Raw genomic sequence first — 16,104 nt, 5'->3', positions numbered from 1 at the left:
ACCCCCGTCTCTACTAAAAATACAAAAATTAGCTGGTCGTGGTGGCGAGCACCCATAATCCCAGTTATTCAGGAGGCTGAGGCAGGGGAATCGCTTGAACCCAGGAGACGGAGGTTACAGTGAACCGAGATCATGCCACTGCACTCCAGCCTGGGTGACAGAGCGAGACTCCATCTCAAAAAAAAAAAAATTAGCTGGGCTTGGTGGCGGGCGCCTGTAATCCCAGCTACCCAGTAGGCTGAGGCACAAGAGTTACTTGAACCTGGGAGGCGGAGGTTACAGTGAGCCGAGATCGTACCATTGCACTCCAGCCTGGGCGACAAGAGCGAAACTCTGTCTAAATAAGTAAATAAATAAATTAAATAAATAAATAAATAAATGACTCTGTCTCAAAAATATAACACAGGCAAGCTCGCGTTCCTTCGCCAGCTTAATAAGGTTGCCCCCTCTGAGGCTCGAACTCAGGACCTTCGGATTTATGAGACTGACGCACTACCTACTGCACTAAGGAGGCAGCTAAAAGATGCTTTGCTTCCTATAATATACAGTTCTATAGGTTTTGGAAAACATAATCGTGTAATCACCATGCAATCAAAATATAGAACAATTATTTTATTCCCCAAAGCTTTTAAGAGCTCAGCTCAGCTATTTAGATGGCTAAATATATCTTCCTTTTGGGATCTGGTCCAAGTGCCATTCACTTCCCTTCATTATATCATCCAGCCTTTCCTAGGAAGCTCTTGGCTCTCAAACTGATGGGAATAAGGAGGCCACTGTGTTCACAGTGTAAGGGAGAAGGGTGGGTGCAGCACAGATAAAGTCATCCACCCATACTCTCAAAATACTCTCAACCTAGGGGGACCCAGGGAGAAGGGGGAAGAGGCTGAAGGGAGCACTGGAGTCACTCCTGGGCTTGTAGGAGAGCCAAAGGGACTCTTTTGCTTCCTTGGTCCAGCTACCCTACCCTGTCTCAGCCTCCACACACACACTCTTCTCTCTCTTTCTTTCTCTCTCACTTTCTTTCTCTCTTTCTCCCTTTCTTTCTCTCTCTTTCCTTTCTTTCTCCTTCCTTCCTTCCTCTCTTTCTTTCCTTTCTTTCTTTCTTTCTTTTTTTTTTTTTTTTTGACGGACTTTTGCTCCTGTCTCCCAGGCTGGAGTGTAGTGGCATGATCTTGGCTCACTGCAACCTCCGCATCCCAGGTTTGAGCGATTCTCCTGCCTCAGCCTCCCGAGTAGCTGGAACTACAGGCACATGCCACCACACCCGGCTAATTTTGGTATTTTTAGTACAGACGGGGTTTCACCATGTTGCCCAGACTGGTCTCGAACTCCTAACCTCTGGCGATCCACCTGCCTTGGCCTCCCCAAGTGCTGGAATTACAGGCATGAGCCACCACGCATGGCCCACACACTCATATAAAGTACACACATACAATTATTTACACATGCAAACACACATACATCTAATATATGTAAGCACATAATATACATACATGATTACCACTATGCACAAATGCTTACTCACATAGAAATAAGCTCAAACAGGCTGGGTGTGGTGGCTCATGCCTGTAATCCCAGCAGTTTGGGAGGCCGAGTAGGTGGATTGCCTGAGCTAAGGAGTTCCAGACCAGCTTGGGCAACAGAGTGAGACCCTTGTCTCTAATAAAATACAAAAATTACCCGGGTGTGGTGGCACACGCCTGTAATCCTAGCTACTCTGGAGGCTGAGGTAAGAGAACCGCTTGAACCCAGGAGGCGGAGGTTGCAGTGAGCCGAGATAGCGCCACTGCAATTCAGCCTGGGCGACAAAGAGAGACTACATCTCAAAAAAAAAAAAAAAGCTCAAACAGAAATACACAAGCTCACACATCTGGGAAAGTTGCATCTTGCATCACTTGGGGAAGTCATCAGTCATTTGCTCCTCCTGTTGCTTCAACTTCATACTTCCTCACCATGGGGTATCAGAGTTATCCTGAGGCTGACTATTCTTTGTGGCTTCTTTGTTGCTGTGGGTTATGATAGATGAAGGGTAATGTCTAATTTTCAACTGATTTAGTAAGCTTGTGTTTGAGAGACATGAGGATCCTGATGCTGGTTCCGGGCAAGGTGTTGGAGGCTAGTGGGACACAGGGTATGGGGAAGTGAGGCATATGTGACTTCTTTTGTAAAGATGCGTCAGAGGTAGCTGAGTGCATCACTACTTCCCTAGATGTATTGGTGTTTCTAGTCTTAAGAAAGCCCATATTTGTGAAGCTTACGTTTTTCTACACTATACGTGGAATTTTTTCGATTGTACATGGTGAACTCATCATTGAGTGTTGGAGAGAAAGCGTTTGAGCACCCGCAAGTTCATCAGCTGATGTGTTCTTGAATGCTATACTGAGCTGGAAAGTAGATAGGTTATGCCTGGGTGGAGTTGAGCTGACCCATGCTAGCATAGGTATAGGCTGTCTCTGGAAGAATTCACAAGGCATTGCTTACATTCACAGTAAAAGGTATTTCTTAGTTGTTTTTGTTTTTTGTTTTCAGGTGGAGTCTTGCTCTGTCGCCCAGGCTGGAGTGCAATGGCTCAATCTCAGCTCACTGCAACCTCAGCCTCCTGGGTTCAAGCAATTCTCATGCCTCAGCCTCCCGAGTAGCTGGGACTACAGGCACACGCCACCATACCCTGCTAATTTTTGTATTTTTAGTAGAGACGGAGTTTCACCTTGTTGGTCAGGCTGGTCTCGAACTCCTGACCTCAGGTGATCCGCCCACCTCAGCCACCCAAGGTGCTGGAATTACAGGCATGAGCCACCGCACCTGGACTATTACATATTTTTTAATAGTGTGATGGTTAATTTTATGTGTCAACGTGACTGGGCTAATGGATGCCCAGGTAGCTAGTAAAACATTATTTCTGGGTGTGTCTGTAAAGCATTTCCAGAAGAGGTTAGCATCTGAATTGGTAGACTGAGGTCACCCTCACCAATGTGGGTGGGCATCATCTAGTCCACTGAGGTCCTGAATTCATCAAAAAGGCAGAGGAAGGGAGAATTTGTTCTGTCTCTCTTCTTTTTTTTTTATTTTTTTTTTTGAGACAGAGTCTCACTCAGTCATCCAGGCTGGAGTGCAGTGGTGCGATCTGGGCTCACTGCAACCTCCACCTCCCAGGTTCAAGCAATTCTCATGCCTCAACCTCCCAAGTAGCTGGAATTACGGGTGCATGCCACCACTCCTGGCTAATTTTTGTATTTTTAGTAGAGATGGGGTTTCACCATGTTGGCCATGCTGGTCTGGAAATCCTGACTTCAAGTGATCCACCCCCCTCAGCCTCCCAAAGTGCTGGGATTACAGGCATGAGCCACCATGCCTGGCCTGCTCTCTCTTCTTGAGCTGGGACATTCTTCATCTCCTGCCCTTGGACATCTGATTCTTGGGCCTCCAGACTCAGATTGAATTACACCACTGGCTTTCCTGAGCCTCCAGCTTACAGATAGCAGATTGTGGAACTTCTTTCTCAGTCTTCGTAATCATATGAGCCAGTCTCTCAAAATAAATCTCTTTCTCTATATCTATATATATCCTGTTGGTTCTTTTTCTCTGGAGAACCCTGATTAATGCAAATAGGTAATACATTCTTATGGTTCAAACCTCAAAAAGTATGAAACAATGTACAGTGAAACATTTCCATTCTATTCCTGATCCCAGCCATTCAGTTTCCTTCCCTAGAAGCAATCAATTTTTTTTTCAGATTTTTATTTTATTTTATTTTTTATTTTGAGACAGAGTCTTGCTGTCACCCAGGCTGGAGTGCAATGGTGCAATCTTGGCTCACTGCAACCTCCGCCTCCTGGGTTCAAGCGATTCTCCTGCCTCAGCTTCCTGAGTAGCTGGAATTACAGGTGCCCGCCACCATGCCTGGCTACTTTTTGTATTTTTAGTAGAGACGTGGTTTCACCATGTCGGCCAGGCTGGTCTCAAGTGATCTGCCCTCCTTGGCTTCCCAAAATGCTGGGATTACAGGCGTGAGCCACCACACCTGAAGCAATCAATTTTAACAATGTTTTGTTTATGCTTCCAAAAATAGGCTATGCATATACAAAAAAAATTTTTTATTTTCTCTTTTTTATACATTTGATAACATATTACACAGTTTTTCCTTATTTTTTTCTTGCTCTTGTTTTGTTTTATAGCTGCGTAGTATTCCAGTGTTGGCAGAAACTATAGTTTCTTTAATCTGTCTTCTATGGCTAGGTATTTGGATTGTTTTCAGTTTTTTTGTTTTGTTTTGTTTTGTTTTTCCCGCAAGACGGAGTCTTGCTCTGTCTCCCAGGCTGGAGTGCAGTGGCACGATCACTGCAACCTCTGCCACCCAGGTTTAAGCGATTTTCCTGCCTCAGCCTCCTGAGAAGCTGGTATTACAGGCGCGAGCCACCAGGCCCAGCTAATTTTTGTATTTTTAGTAGAGACGGGGTTTCACCATGTTGGCCAGGCTGGTCTCAAACTCCTGACCTGGTGATCTGCCCGCCTCGGCCTTCCAAAGTGCTGGGATTACAGGTGTGAGCCACCACGCCCAGCTCTGTTTTCAGTTTTTGCTGTTACAAACAGTAATTATAACAGTTTTTGCTGTTACAAACAGCAAATTATGTATATTTACAATTATATATACTTGATCCAAGATATATGTCAATACCTCATTCTGGTTTTCAAAACGGGGTTTGGCTCTGTGAGTGGATCTGTGTGGACCTTTCCTAAGGATTCATTCCCTCCACTCTTAGACTGATCTGTTGTGATCATATCCTCCCTTCTCTCTAGTTTGGTGTTGCTTTTGCAAGGTATAGACTTGCAAGATATAGCCCTGCTGTTCGTGCATTCCTTCAAGGCAAGAAGCAAGACTGGAGGGAGTAATAAAAAGGCAAGTAATCTCCTGTCTCTTCAAATTGATGGTTTCAAAACACTTGTTGAGGCAGGGTTCAGTGGCTCACACCTGTAATCCCAGCACTTTAGGAGGCTGAGGTGGGAGGATCCCTTGAGCCTAGGGGTTCCAGACCAGCCTGGGCAACATGGTGAAAACCCATCTTAATTAAAAAAAAAAAATTATAATTAAATGGCCGGGTGCGGTGGCTCACGTCTGTAATCCCAGCATTTTGGGAGGCCGAGGCAGGCGGATCAGGAAGTCAGGAGATCGAGACCATCCTGGCTAACGAAGTGAAACCCCGTCTCTACTAAAAATACAAAACAAAATTAGCCGGGCGTGGTGGTGGGCGCCTGTAGTCCTAGCTACTCGGGAGGCTGTGGCAGGAGAATGGCGTGAACCTGGGAGGCTGAACTTGCAGTGAGCCAAGATTGTGCCACTGGACTCCAGCCTGGGCGACAGAGTGAGACTCCGTCTCAAAAAAAAAAATTATAATTAAAAAAAGATGACAAGTCAGTTGGGTATATAAAGCTAGAGTCCGGGGGTAAATTACAGTTAGAGTTAATATATGTAAAGTTCTTAAAACAGTGCTACGTGTTTCTTTTTAAGCTGTCAGATTGTGTCACTCCTTTGCTCAAAACTCTCCGGTGATTTCTCATTTTATTCAGACAATGGCAAAATCTTTACAGTGTGCCTGCAAGGCTCTCCATGATTTATCCTCTTACCCCAACATCTACTTTGGTGATGGTTAATACTAGCTGTTGTAACAAATAAACCCCACAGTACCAGTGGCTTCACACAACTGAAGTTTATTTTTTGTTCACAGGACAGTCCGGTGTGGGTATTCTTGGTCAGCTGGAGCCTTTCCTCCATGTGCTTTGCCATTACTTAGAGCCTCAGAATCTTCTAATTCTAGCTGGTAGGAGGCAAAAATAGAAAGAAGGGAGAAGTCTAATCTGCTTCTTAAGTGCCCTGACCTAGCAGTGACATACATAAAGTCCTACACACATTCCATTGTTGAGAACTAGTCACATGGCCACATCTGGATGCAAGTAGGGCTGAGCAGTGTCCCTGAGGAGGTGGGTCCACACACTATGGAAGGGAAAATTGATGTTTTTGAATTGCAAGCCAACTCCACCACACCTTCTACCATCTTCCACCAATCCTCCCCACCCTAACCCTCTCCAGCCACCCTGGCTTCCTTATTGCTCCATGAACACTCCAGGCACACTCTGCCGCACACCCTCTCCTGGAGTTATGTTCCCCCAGATGCCCACTTGCTCTCTCATGTTCCTCATGCTAAAACGGGTGTCCCAGATTGCCACTTATTAAAAGTATATTATGTCCCAGATTTTAAAAATTCCTTTTTCCATTAATTTATGAATCTTCAGTGCAATTCTGTGAGGGGTCAGAATGACTCTTCTCATTTCAGAGTGTTTAACTGATGTACCCCAGCTTACACAGCTAGTAAGAGTAGGAGTGGGGATTTAAACATTAAATCTTCACGCCTGTAATCACAGCACTTTGGGAAGTCGAGGTGGGCAGATCACCTGAGGTCAGGAGTTCGAGACCAGCCTGGGCAACATGGCGAAACCCCGTCTCTACTACAAATAAAAAAAAATTAGCCCGGCATGGTGGCGCAGGCCTGTAGTTCCAGCTACTCAGGAGGCTGAGGCAGGAAAATAGCTTGAACTCGGGAGGCAGAGGTTGCAGTGAGCTGAGGTTGTGCCACTGCTCTCCAGCCTGGGTGACAGAGCGAGGCTCTGTCTCAAACAAACAAAAAAACATTAAATCTTGGCCTGGCGCAGTGGCTCACGCCTGTAATCTCAGCACTTTGGGAGGCCGAGGCGGGCAGATCACGAGGTCAAGAGGTTGAGACCATCCTGGCTAACAGGGCGAAACCCCGTCTCTATTAAAAATACAACAAAATTAGCCACTACAGGTGGCGGGCACCTGTAGTCCCTGATACTCGGGAGGCTGAGGCTGAGAATGGTGTGAACCTGGGAGGCGGACCTTGCAGTGAGCAGAGATCACCACTGCACTCCAGCCTGGGCGACAGAGCGAGAATTCATCTCAAAAAACAAACAAACAAAAATACAAAAAAAAAAAAAAAAAATTAGCCAGGCATGGTGCGCGCGCCTGTAGTCCCAGCTACTTGGGAGGCTGAGGCAGGAGAATCGTTTGAACCTGGGAGGCGGAGGTTGCAGTGAGCCGAGATGGCACCACTGCACTCTAGCCTGGGTAACAGAGCGAGACTCTGTCTCAGAAAAAAAAAAAAAGAAAGAAAAAAGAAAAAATCTTAAGAGCATCCCTTTCTATATTTTCTGACTCTCTAAGAAGCAATCACTCTGCCAAACTTATTTCCTACTGGGAAGGAGATCACTTTACAGTTGAGTATTCTGGGCTTCTGAGCAGTTACATTTCCCAGGGCAAATTAATACAGTTATGCATTCGTTTTTAACTTGTGTTTTATGAGTTGAGTTAATATGAGAGGTCGTCTAGCACCAGATCACCCTGGACACCTTGGATAAAAAGTTTCTGGACTTTTCAGTTGAGGACGTTTATTCCTTTCTCAAATTTCTTTTTCCACATCACCCCTAGAGTGATCATTCTCAGATTTGGGTCAGATGTCACTCCTTGGCTTGAATTCCTTTACTTTACCTCACTCATCCTCAACTCATATATCTTATAGGATAAATTATTTTTAAAAAATACTATTTATTTATTTACTTATGACAGGGGTCACATTATGTTCTCCACTCTGGTCTCAAACTCCTGGGTTCAAGCAGTCCTCCTGCCTCAGCTGCCCAAAGTGTTGGGATTACCAGCGTGAGTGTGAACCACGACGCCTGGCCGAGGATAAATTCTTTAGCCTGGTATTTGAATCCATGCCTCCTTCCTCTGTTCTCCTTCTTCCTCCCCTGCCCTGGTTTCATTCCCTTTAAACTCTCCATCTCCCATCTTAATGTTAATGAATTACTTGTTGATGCCTGAACATACCCTTTTATCTGTTGCTCCCTGTTGTTACACATACTGAGTTAAACATCTTTCCCTGCCCCTTTTTACCTGAGAAACTTCCTGTTGATCCTCTGGAACTCAGGTCAGAGTATATACCTCCTTCTGGAAACCTTCCCTGACCATTCCCCAATCTGGAAAGATGTCCTCCTTCTGTGCTCTGTAACTTTCTTTTTTTCTTTTTTTTTTTTCAGGGTGTCTCTGTTGCCAGGCTGGAGTGCAGTGGCGCCATCTTGGCTCACTGCAACCTCCGCCTCCCGAGTTTAAGCAATTCTCCTGCCTTATCCTCCTGAGTAGCTGGGATTACAGGCACCACCATACCCAGCTAATTTTTATAATTTTAGTACAGATGGGGTTTCACCATGTTGGCCAGGATGGTCTTGATCTCCTGACCTCGTGATCTGCCTGCCTTGGCCACCTAAAGTGCTGGGATTACAGGTGTCAGCCACCACGCCTGGCATTTTTATTTATTTATTTATTTATTTATTTATTTATTTTGAGGTAGAGCCTCATTCTGTTGCCCAGGCTAGAGTGCAGTGGCACGATCTCGGCTTACTGCAACCTCTGCCTCTTGAGCTGAAGCGATTCTCCTGCCTCAGCCTCCTGAGGAGCTGGGACTAAAGTTGCCTGCCACCACGCCCTGCTAATTTTATATTTTTCGTAGAGATGGGATTTCACCATATTGGTCAGGCTGGTCTTGAACTTCTGACCTTAAGCGATCCGCCAGCCTTGGCCTCCCCAAGTTCTGGGATTACAGGCGTGAGCCACCTCGCCCAGCCTCTGTGACTGTTTAACTCGCTAATCCCCCTCTACTGTCTCTGTGTCCCCAGCATGCAGGATACGGGTGGAGCATCACCATGAATGGGCGTTTTGAAGCAACCTTCTCCTCCCCACTTTTCTCCCCCTAGTTCAGGCAGGTTAGATACAGGGAGGAACAGGTGCTATGGCTCCGAGAGACGATGGCTATAACCTCTAGGTAAACCTCCCCAAGGGAAACAATATTTGAGAGAAGTACCCAGGAGAACCTAGGAGAGAGCCTAGGCTCAGCCTTTGGGGAAGCCAGCTGCCTTCTACAGCTCTTAGTGACAGCCTCCCAGAACAAACCGTAAGAGTACTTCCTTCTGAAACAATAATAATAATCCAGGCTGGGGGCTCATTGGCTCATGCCTGTAATCCCAGCACTTTAGGAGGCAGAGGAGGGCGGATCACCTGAGGTCAGGAGTTCGAGACCAGCCTGATCAACACGGTGAAACCCTGTCTCTACTGAATACAAAAAATTAGCCGGGTGTGGTGGTGCGCGCCTGTAATCCTAGCTACTTGGGTGGCTGAGGCAGGAGAATCGCTTGAACCTGGGAGGCAGAGGTGCAGTGAGCCGAGATTACGCCATTGCACTCCAGCCTGGGCAACAAGACAGAACTCCGTCTTAAAAAAAAAAAAATCTGTAATATTTACTGAGTGATTTCCATGTTCCAGGCAGTATTCTCATTGTTTTACCTGTACTTGCATTTATCTTATGTAATTGTCTCAAAAACCATGACGCCAGGCACTTAGAGATTAACTTGCTCAAGGTCAAAAGTAAATGATCGTCAGGATTGAAATCCGAGCATTTTTTTCTAGAGCCCATGCTAGTGACCACTATACCTGTGTTGCCTTTCTGGCCTCTGATCTCCAGTTTCCAACAAAGACATATCTGCCTAGCTTCTATGGGAAAGGAAATCGGAGGGTCCTAGGACAAGGACCAATAGGTAAGTTTCCCTTCGCCTCCTCCCTATCCTCTTACAGGAAAACAGGTTTAGGGGTGGATCTGAGAGTTTTCACAGAGTGAAGAGGAAGAGGAGCTCCCAAATGGCAGGCGCCTCTGGAGGCTTCCAGAGAAAAAAGGAGAGAGCGTGGGAAAAGGGCAGGCTGGGAGGTGGGAGCGGCGAGGAACGGGGAGCTGACCACATGCCCAGGATTCCAGACCAGGCTTTGTCTCTTAGACTCAGTGTAACCTTGGATAAGTCCTTGCTTCTTTCTGAGACTCAGTTTCCCCGTCTGTAAAATAAGGGTAAATATAAAACCGGCTGATCCGCCCCTGCCAAAAGAGAGGACAGGGAGAAGGCCCTGTCTGGGGTCTAGGCTGACACGCTGCAGCTAGGATTAGGTGAGCTTCCGAGCTCAGTCGTGAGACCCCATCCTCATGGCAAGGCCGCGCTAAGATCTCTGGACCTCTGCATGCTGGGTGGGTGGTTGGGGGCAGAGCATGGGCCAAATGCCCGGCTCTGCAGGCTGCGCCCACTCTTCTCGCACCTCCTCAGCCCTCCCTAAAGGAGTCTCAATCCCGGGGGGGTGGCAGTTGCGGGCGACCAAGCAGTCACCGGCTGCGCTGCGGCGACCTCCCGGGAAGCTGCGGCCGGCGGGGTCCGAAGAGCATCACGTCATCCTTTCCCCCAGGAGCCCGCCCCCTCCCAGACGGCGCCTGCGCAGGCGCGGTAGGAGGAGGGTCACGGTGGGGGCTGTCCACGCGCTCTCCGCCCTTCTCCAGGCTCGCTCGGGCCGCGGCGCTCTCGGCTAGCTGCAGCGGCGGCGGCGCGGAGGGGAAGGCGTCCAGGATGCGGTGCGGGGCGGCCCGGTGCCCCCCCGCCCCGTCACGGCAGCCGCGGCGGCCGAGGGGACCGGGCCAGGGCCGGGGGCGGCGGCCCGAGCCGCGGTAGCGGCGGCGGCGGGAGGGGCGGCCTGAGGGCGGACGGGCGGGCGCCCGGGTTGCGGGGGCTCGGTGCCGCTCCGCACTGCCCGGCCCGTCTCGGCCCCGGCGCCATGAGTGGCGGCGGCGGCGGAGGGGGCTCGGCGCCCAGTCGCTTCGCCGACTACTTTGTCATCTGCGGACTGGACACGGAGACCGGGCTGGAGCCGGACGAGTTGTCGGGTGAGTGCGCGCCGAGCCCGGGGCGCTTTCCCGCGCCCGCTGTCGTCGGGGACCCCAGAAGAAACCTTCCTTCAGCCCCGCTTTGTCCCGGGAGCCGGGCGAGTGTCGGCCGGGAGGACCAGGGCGGGCGCGGGCGAAGGGGGGCTTTGGACTGGAGGGGGGAAACGGATGAGGGGCTCTGAGCCATGAGGGGTCCAAACCTACGGCCCGCTGCGCAGTGGCCACGTCTTCGGCGACCAGAAAGAGGGAGGGTTGTGTGTTCTCAGTTTGGTGTAGGTTGAGTGACTTCGTTTAAAATAAAGGAAAGCTTGTCCTCTGGCACCCATTAGGGAGGGAAGGCGTCCCACGTCCTAGTGAAAGTAAGTTCCACCCAGACTTAAAAAAAAGGAAAACAAGAACTTGGTGAGTTTATCTGGCCACTTCCCAAGAAGCTTGTGATACCAGTTCCTCAAAACCGTTATACCCCAGCCCTGGGCTGGGCCCCCTGAGTCAGATTGCAGCTCTGCGCGTCTGGATGGTATATGAAGTAATAAAGTGAACTTGGGCGGCACCAAGAAGAGTGGGAACTCCCTTAGCCTTGGAAAGGGCTTGTATCCCGGGGCCATGCCTTTTTTGAAAAGTAATTTATGTCCTTTATGAGGACAGAGGCGTTTGTGAATAAAAGGGTAGCAGCATTGTAGTTGGAGAGGCTTGGTGTGTTCTGATGCGTTTCAAGTCATATTTGAAAGGGAAAGTGATGAGGGGAGTCAAAGATGGGGCCCTGACCAGATTTGGCACTCACTGCAGAAGGGCGTGAAAATTATACAGTCCCCGTGAATTTTCCACTGCACTGTCATTGGAGTCTTTGAATTGTAACAGTTTTGAAAATAAGTTTTTGTCTGGAGTTTCCAGTTAGTGGGTTTCAAGTGGGTGGAGGTTTATCGGGTTGTACTTTAAGGTTGTGTCATCCTGATGAGGGGGACTCCTTTTCACTTTTCTGTCAATGTAAAGTTTCTCTTTCGAAAGTGATTATCCTGTTGACTAATCTTACTCTGCTTCAATGATGACAAGACAGTTTTGTTTTTGGGCACCAGAAAAAGTCGTGTTTCTTATGAAAAAAAAATTAGGCGGGGCGCGGTGGCTCACCACCCGGCGGCTCAGGGGTAATCACAGCACTTTGGGAGGCCGAGGCGGGCGGGTCACCTGAGGTCAGGAGTTCGAGACCAATTTGGCCAACATGGTGAAACCCCCGTCTCTACTAAAAATACAAAAATTAGCCGGGCGTCGTGGCGCGTGCCTGTAATCCCAGCTACTCAGGAGGCTGAGGTAGGAGGATCGCTTTAACCCAGGAGGGGGAGGTTGCAGTGAGCTGAGATTGCGCCAGTCTGGGTGATTGCGCCACTACACTCCAGTCTGGGTGATAAAGCGAGACTCTGTCTGGGAAAAAAGAAAAAGAAGAAAAAAGCATGATAAATTCATGCTTTAACAAGGTTAGAAAAAAATGAGCTATTTCCTCAATAGCAGGTGGAGAAAATATGAAGCAGTAATATAATTAATATTAGGCTTTTTGTCGGGGTAGTTTTATGGTTTCTAATTTACTTTTAAAAAATTTTAATTTTAGGCCGGGCGCGGTGGCTCACGCCTGTAATCCCAGCACTTTGGGAGGCTGAGGCGGGCGGATCACGAGGTCAGGAGATCGAGACCATCCGGGCTTACACGGTGAAACCCCGTCTCTACTAAAAATACAAAAAATTAGCCGGGCATGGTGGCGGGCGCCTGTAGTCCCAGCTACTCAGGAGGCTGAGGCAGGAGAATGGCGTGAACCCGGGAGGCGGAGCTCGCAGTGAGCCCAGATCGCGCCACTGCACTCCAGCACTCCAGCACTCTAGCCTGGGCGACAGAGCGAGACTCCGTCCAAAAAAAAAAAAAAAAATTATTTTGATGAGTACCTAATAATTGTTCAAGTTTATCTTTTAAGGTCTTCAAATTCTTATCGTACAGATGTTTTTCATCTTTTTCATATGTAGTAAGTTTGTGACTTTGATGTAATTTTTGGAATTCGGTTCAGGGTATTGGTGTTGGAAGGGACCTCAGAGGGGAAAATGAGGCCCAGGAAGGACAGTGGGGCCTGTATACACTAGTTAATTGCTTGGTCCAGTGCTCTTCTCATGACATTAAACTGCATCTCATTGGCCTGGCTGGAGGTCTTTAGAAAACACAAACATGTTGAGAAATATTAAAAACAACATAATTCTTCTCAATAAAAGAAACTAAGGTGGTGGAAAAACCTTTTTTTAATGCTGTGTTTTTGAGTGTCAAATTGTATGAACACTTGGTTTGAGAAGATAGAATGTTTTGCGAATGATAGAGCATAAGAATGAAGCTGGGAAGTTAACTGTTAGCGAGAGCATGAGTTTAGGGTAATATTCCTGCTCTCCTATTGACTATCTTTGTGATTGGGAGCAAGTTAGAGATAACCCTGTCAGGGTCCTCATCTATAAAAAAAGAATGTAAATAAAAATAATCTCATCAAGTAGACCTTCAAAAATGTTTAAAAACTGTCTTTCAACATTTCATTAAAAGAGAAATGTTACTGTCTTAATGAATATGTGTTAATTATCTGGCTTTTTGGCAAGCTAAAATTATATCCTTGTGAAAGTTTATTGCGATAATAAAGAAAGGGGGATGAGTTGTATAAAATGTGTAAAGAGGGGTATTTTCTGTTTTTTTAAAAATGTGGTTGCAGTAGTGGAATGCCGAGACCACATTTCCAATAGGTGGCCTTTGTTAGAGTATGCAGTGTTGGAAGGATTTTTTTTCCCTCTTCATTTCATTTCTGGTGGGTTGGTAGGGGAATCTGAACTATCCAGAGGGAATCTTTTTTTTTTTTTTTTGAAACACAGTCTCACTCTGTTGCCCTAGCTGGAATGCAGTGCTGCAATAGTGGCTCACTGAAACCTCCGTCTCCCAGGTTCAAGCAATTCTGCCTCAGCCTCCCGAGTAGCTGGGATTATGAGCCGCGCGTGCCACCACATCAGGCTAATTTTTGTATCTTTAGTAGAGATGGGATTTCACCATGTTGGCCAGGCTGGTCTTGAATTCTTGACCTCAAGTGATCTGCCCACCTCGGCCTCCCAAAATGCTAGGATTACAGGCGTGAGCCACCACTCCCAGAGGGAATCTTTGAATAAAACAAAGCAGAATACAAATAGCAGGTTCTTCCTGAGAGTCTCCAGGGTGCATTTTCTCTCCTCAGCCTGCCTTGTAGCTCCCCAACTGATGATATCATACTCAGTAAAACTACAGGAAATTGTAATTTGTACCCAGGTTCTCCAAGAAGGTATTAAGGAGTCTCTAAGAAGGTGCACTCCACACAGTTAACTTACATAGCTCAGGTAGCATCTACATTCTTAAAAAGTGAACCCAGAATAAGCAAATCAAAGATGCTCGGTGTTCCTTCTTGTTTTGTGGAGAAAGGTTAAGATTCATTCCTCTCTGTCTGCAACAAATAAACATGGAGGCTGGGCGCAGTAGCTCACACCTGTAATCCCAGTACTTTGGGAGGCTGAGGTGGGTGAATTGCTTGAGCCCAGGAGTTTGAGACCAGCCTGGGCAGCACGGCAAGACTCTGTCTCTACAGAAAGTACAAAAAATTAGCTGGGTGTGGTGGCATGCAGCGGTGGTCCCAGCTGCTCAGGAGGCTGAGGTGAGAAGGTCACTTGAGTCTAAGAGGCAGAGGTTGCAGTGAGCTGAGATTGTGACACTGCATTCCAGCCTGAGCAACAGAGCGAGACCCTGTCTCAAATAAACAAATACAACTAAAAATAAAAAATAAAAAAGCCCAAATAAGCATAGAGCTTGCTGTGTTTAATATAGACTGAGGTAATTGGATTTTGTAGGAATCTCTTCCTGTCGCTTCTTTCCCTTTCTTGCAGATTCAGCATTTAGGCAAGTAATGTAGTTGTTTTTTGTGCAAGGAATTGAGGAATGTGTGAAAATTAATTTTGTTTTCTGGTTGAGGAAGCTCTTTGGGCTGGAAGGAGAAGAAGGTAATCTGTGAGCAAAGCACAAATTTAGCCACCTTGAAGATATGGTGTCTGCTTGTTGGCTTTTTGAACTTGTCAGTTAGGTAAGCAAATCTGGAAGGATTGCTTCTGATTTATGTTTTCCATTATTTTTGGCACATCGTAAGTGGGGAGGCAGATGATAGTGGAGTTCAGTTTCTTTTTCTACCTCTGATGGGCGAATGTCCTGGTGAATCTTCTTTTTCTTTGTTTCTGATGGTCACCACTAGGTCACCCCAGGAGAAGGTTTTACTGTGAAATGGGGTTCATGAGTTTATTTTCCTTGTCTCTGCTTGAGAATTAAGGTTCCCAAATACTTGTGATGTATTTCTTACCTTGGAATCTGTAAGTTCCTCTGAACTGATCTGCACCTAGCATTGAGATATAAGTATCCTAGGTTCTTTCATCTTGTACTCCAATTTTCCCAGGCTCTGTGCAGAAGCTCTTGTCAAGAATTGAAGAGAAGTGGCTAGGGATAAGGATAGATGGGAAACTGGCCAGTGTGCTATATGAACTTACTAGAAAATTGAGACTACACTGAAATAGTCTCTCTTTTTTTTTTTTTTTTTTTTTTTTGAGATGGAGTCCTGCTCTTTTGCCCAGGCTGGAGTGCAATGGCGTGATCTCAGCTCACTGCAGCCTCTGCCTGTCCGGTTCAAGTGATTCTGAGCCTCAGCCTCCCAAGTAGCTGGGACCACAGGTGTGCACTAGCACACCTGGCTAATTCTTGTATTTTTAGTAGAGACAGGATTTCGCCATGTTGGTCAGGCTGGTCTCGAACTCCTTACCTCAGGTGACCCACCCGCATTGGCCTCCCAAAGTATTGGAATTACAGGTGTGAGCCACTTCGCCCGGCCTGAAATAGTCTCTTAATGTCACCTTTAGAAGAGAGAGGGTCCTGGTACAGGGGCTCACATCTGTAATTCCAGCACTCTGGGAGGCGGAGGCAGGATGATGCTTGGGTCCAGGAGTTTGAGATCACCTTGGCCACTGTAGCAAGACCCTGTTTTTTTGTTGTTTGTTTGTTTGTTTTTTTTGAGATGGGAGTCTCACTCTGTCGCCCAGGCTGGTGTGCAGTGGCACGATCTCGGCTCACTGCAAATTCCGCCTCCCGGGTTCACGCCATTCTCCTGCCTCAGCCTCCGGAGTAGCTGGGACTACAGGCGCCCACCACCACGCCCGGCTAATTTCTTTGTACTTTTTTTTTTTTAGTAGAGACGGGGTGTCACCGTGTTAGCCAGGAT

At 47.3% G+C, this 16,104-nt stretch overlaps 1 protein-coding gene across 12 annotated transcripts in view; it reads left to right on the top strand.

The window, feature by feature from the left end:
• Positions 1 to 9,476: 9,476 nt before the first annotated feature.
• DENND5A (DENN domain containing 5A) overlaps positions 9,477 to 16,104 on the top strand; it is a 129,600-nt gene continuing 122,972 nt past the window's right edge. For 6 of the 12 annotated variants that reach the window (XR_010147136.1, XM_063782769.1, XM_054662071.2 and 3 more), the window contains exon 1: positions 9,477 to 9,657. Coding sequence is in view for 11 of the 12 variants with exons in the window: in XM_063782769.1 (XP_063638839.1) it covers positions 9,492 to 9,657 (166 nt within the window). In the remaining variant the exon portion in view is untranslated. Of the gene's footprint in view, positions 9,658 to 10,427; positions 10,818 to 16,104 lie in introns of those variants that run through there. The other 6 variants (XM_009459922.5, XM_508914.8, XM_016920352.4 and 3 more) reach the window with 3 other exon arrangements.

The sequence above is a fragment of the Pan troglodytes genome, chromosome 9 (assembly GCF_028858775.2).
Source record: "Pan troglodytes isolate AG18354 chromosome 9, NHGRI_mPanTro3-v2.0_pri, whole genome shotgun sequence".
NCBI classification, from domain to species: domain Eukaryota; kingdom Metazoa; phylum Chordata; class Mammalia; order Primates; family Hominidae; genus Pan; species Pan troglodytes.
This window is presented reverse-complemented; position numbering and strand designations above follow the sequence as displayed.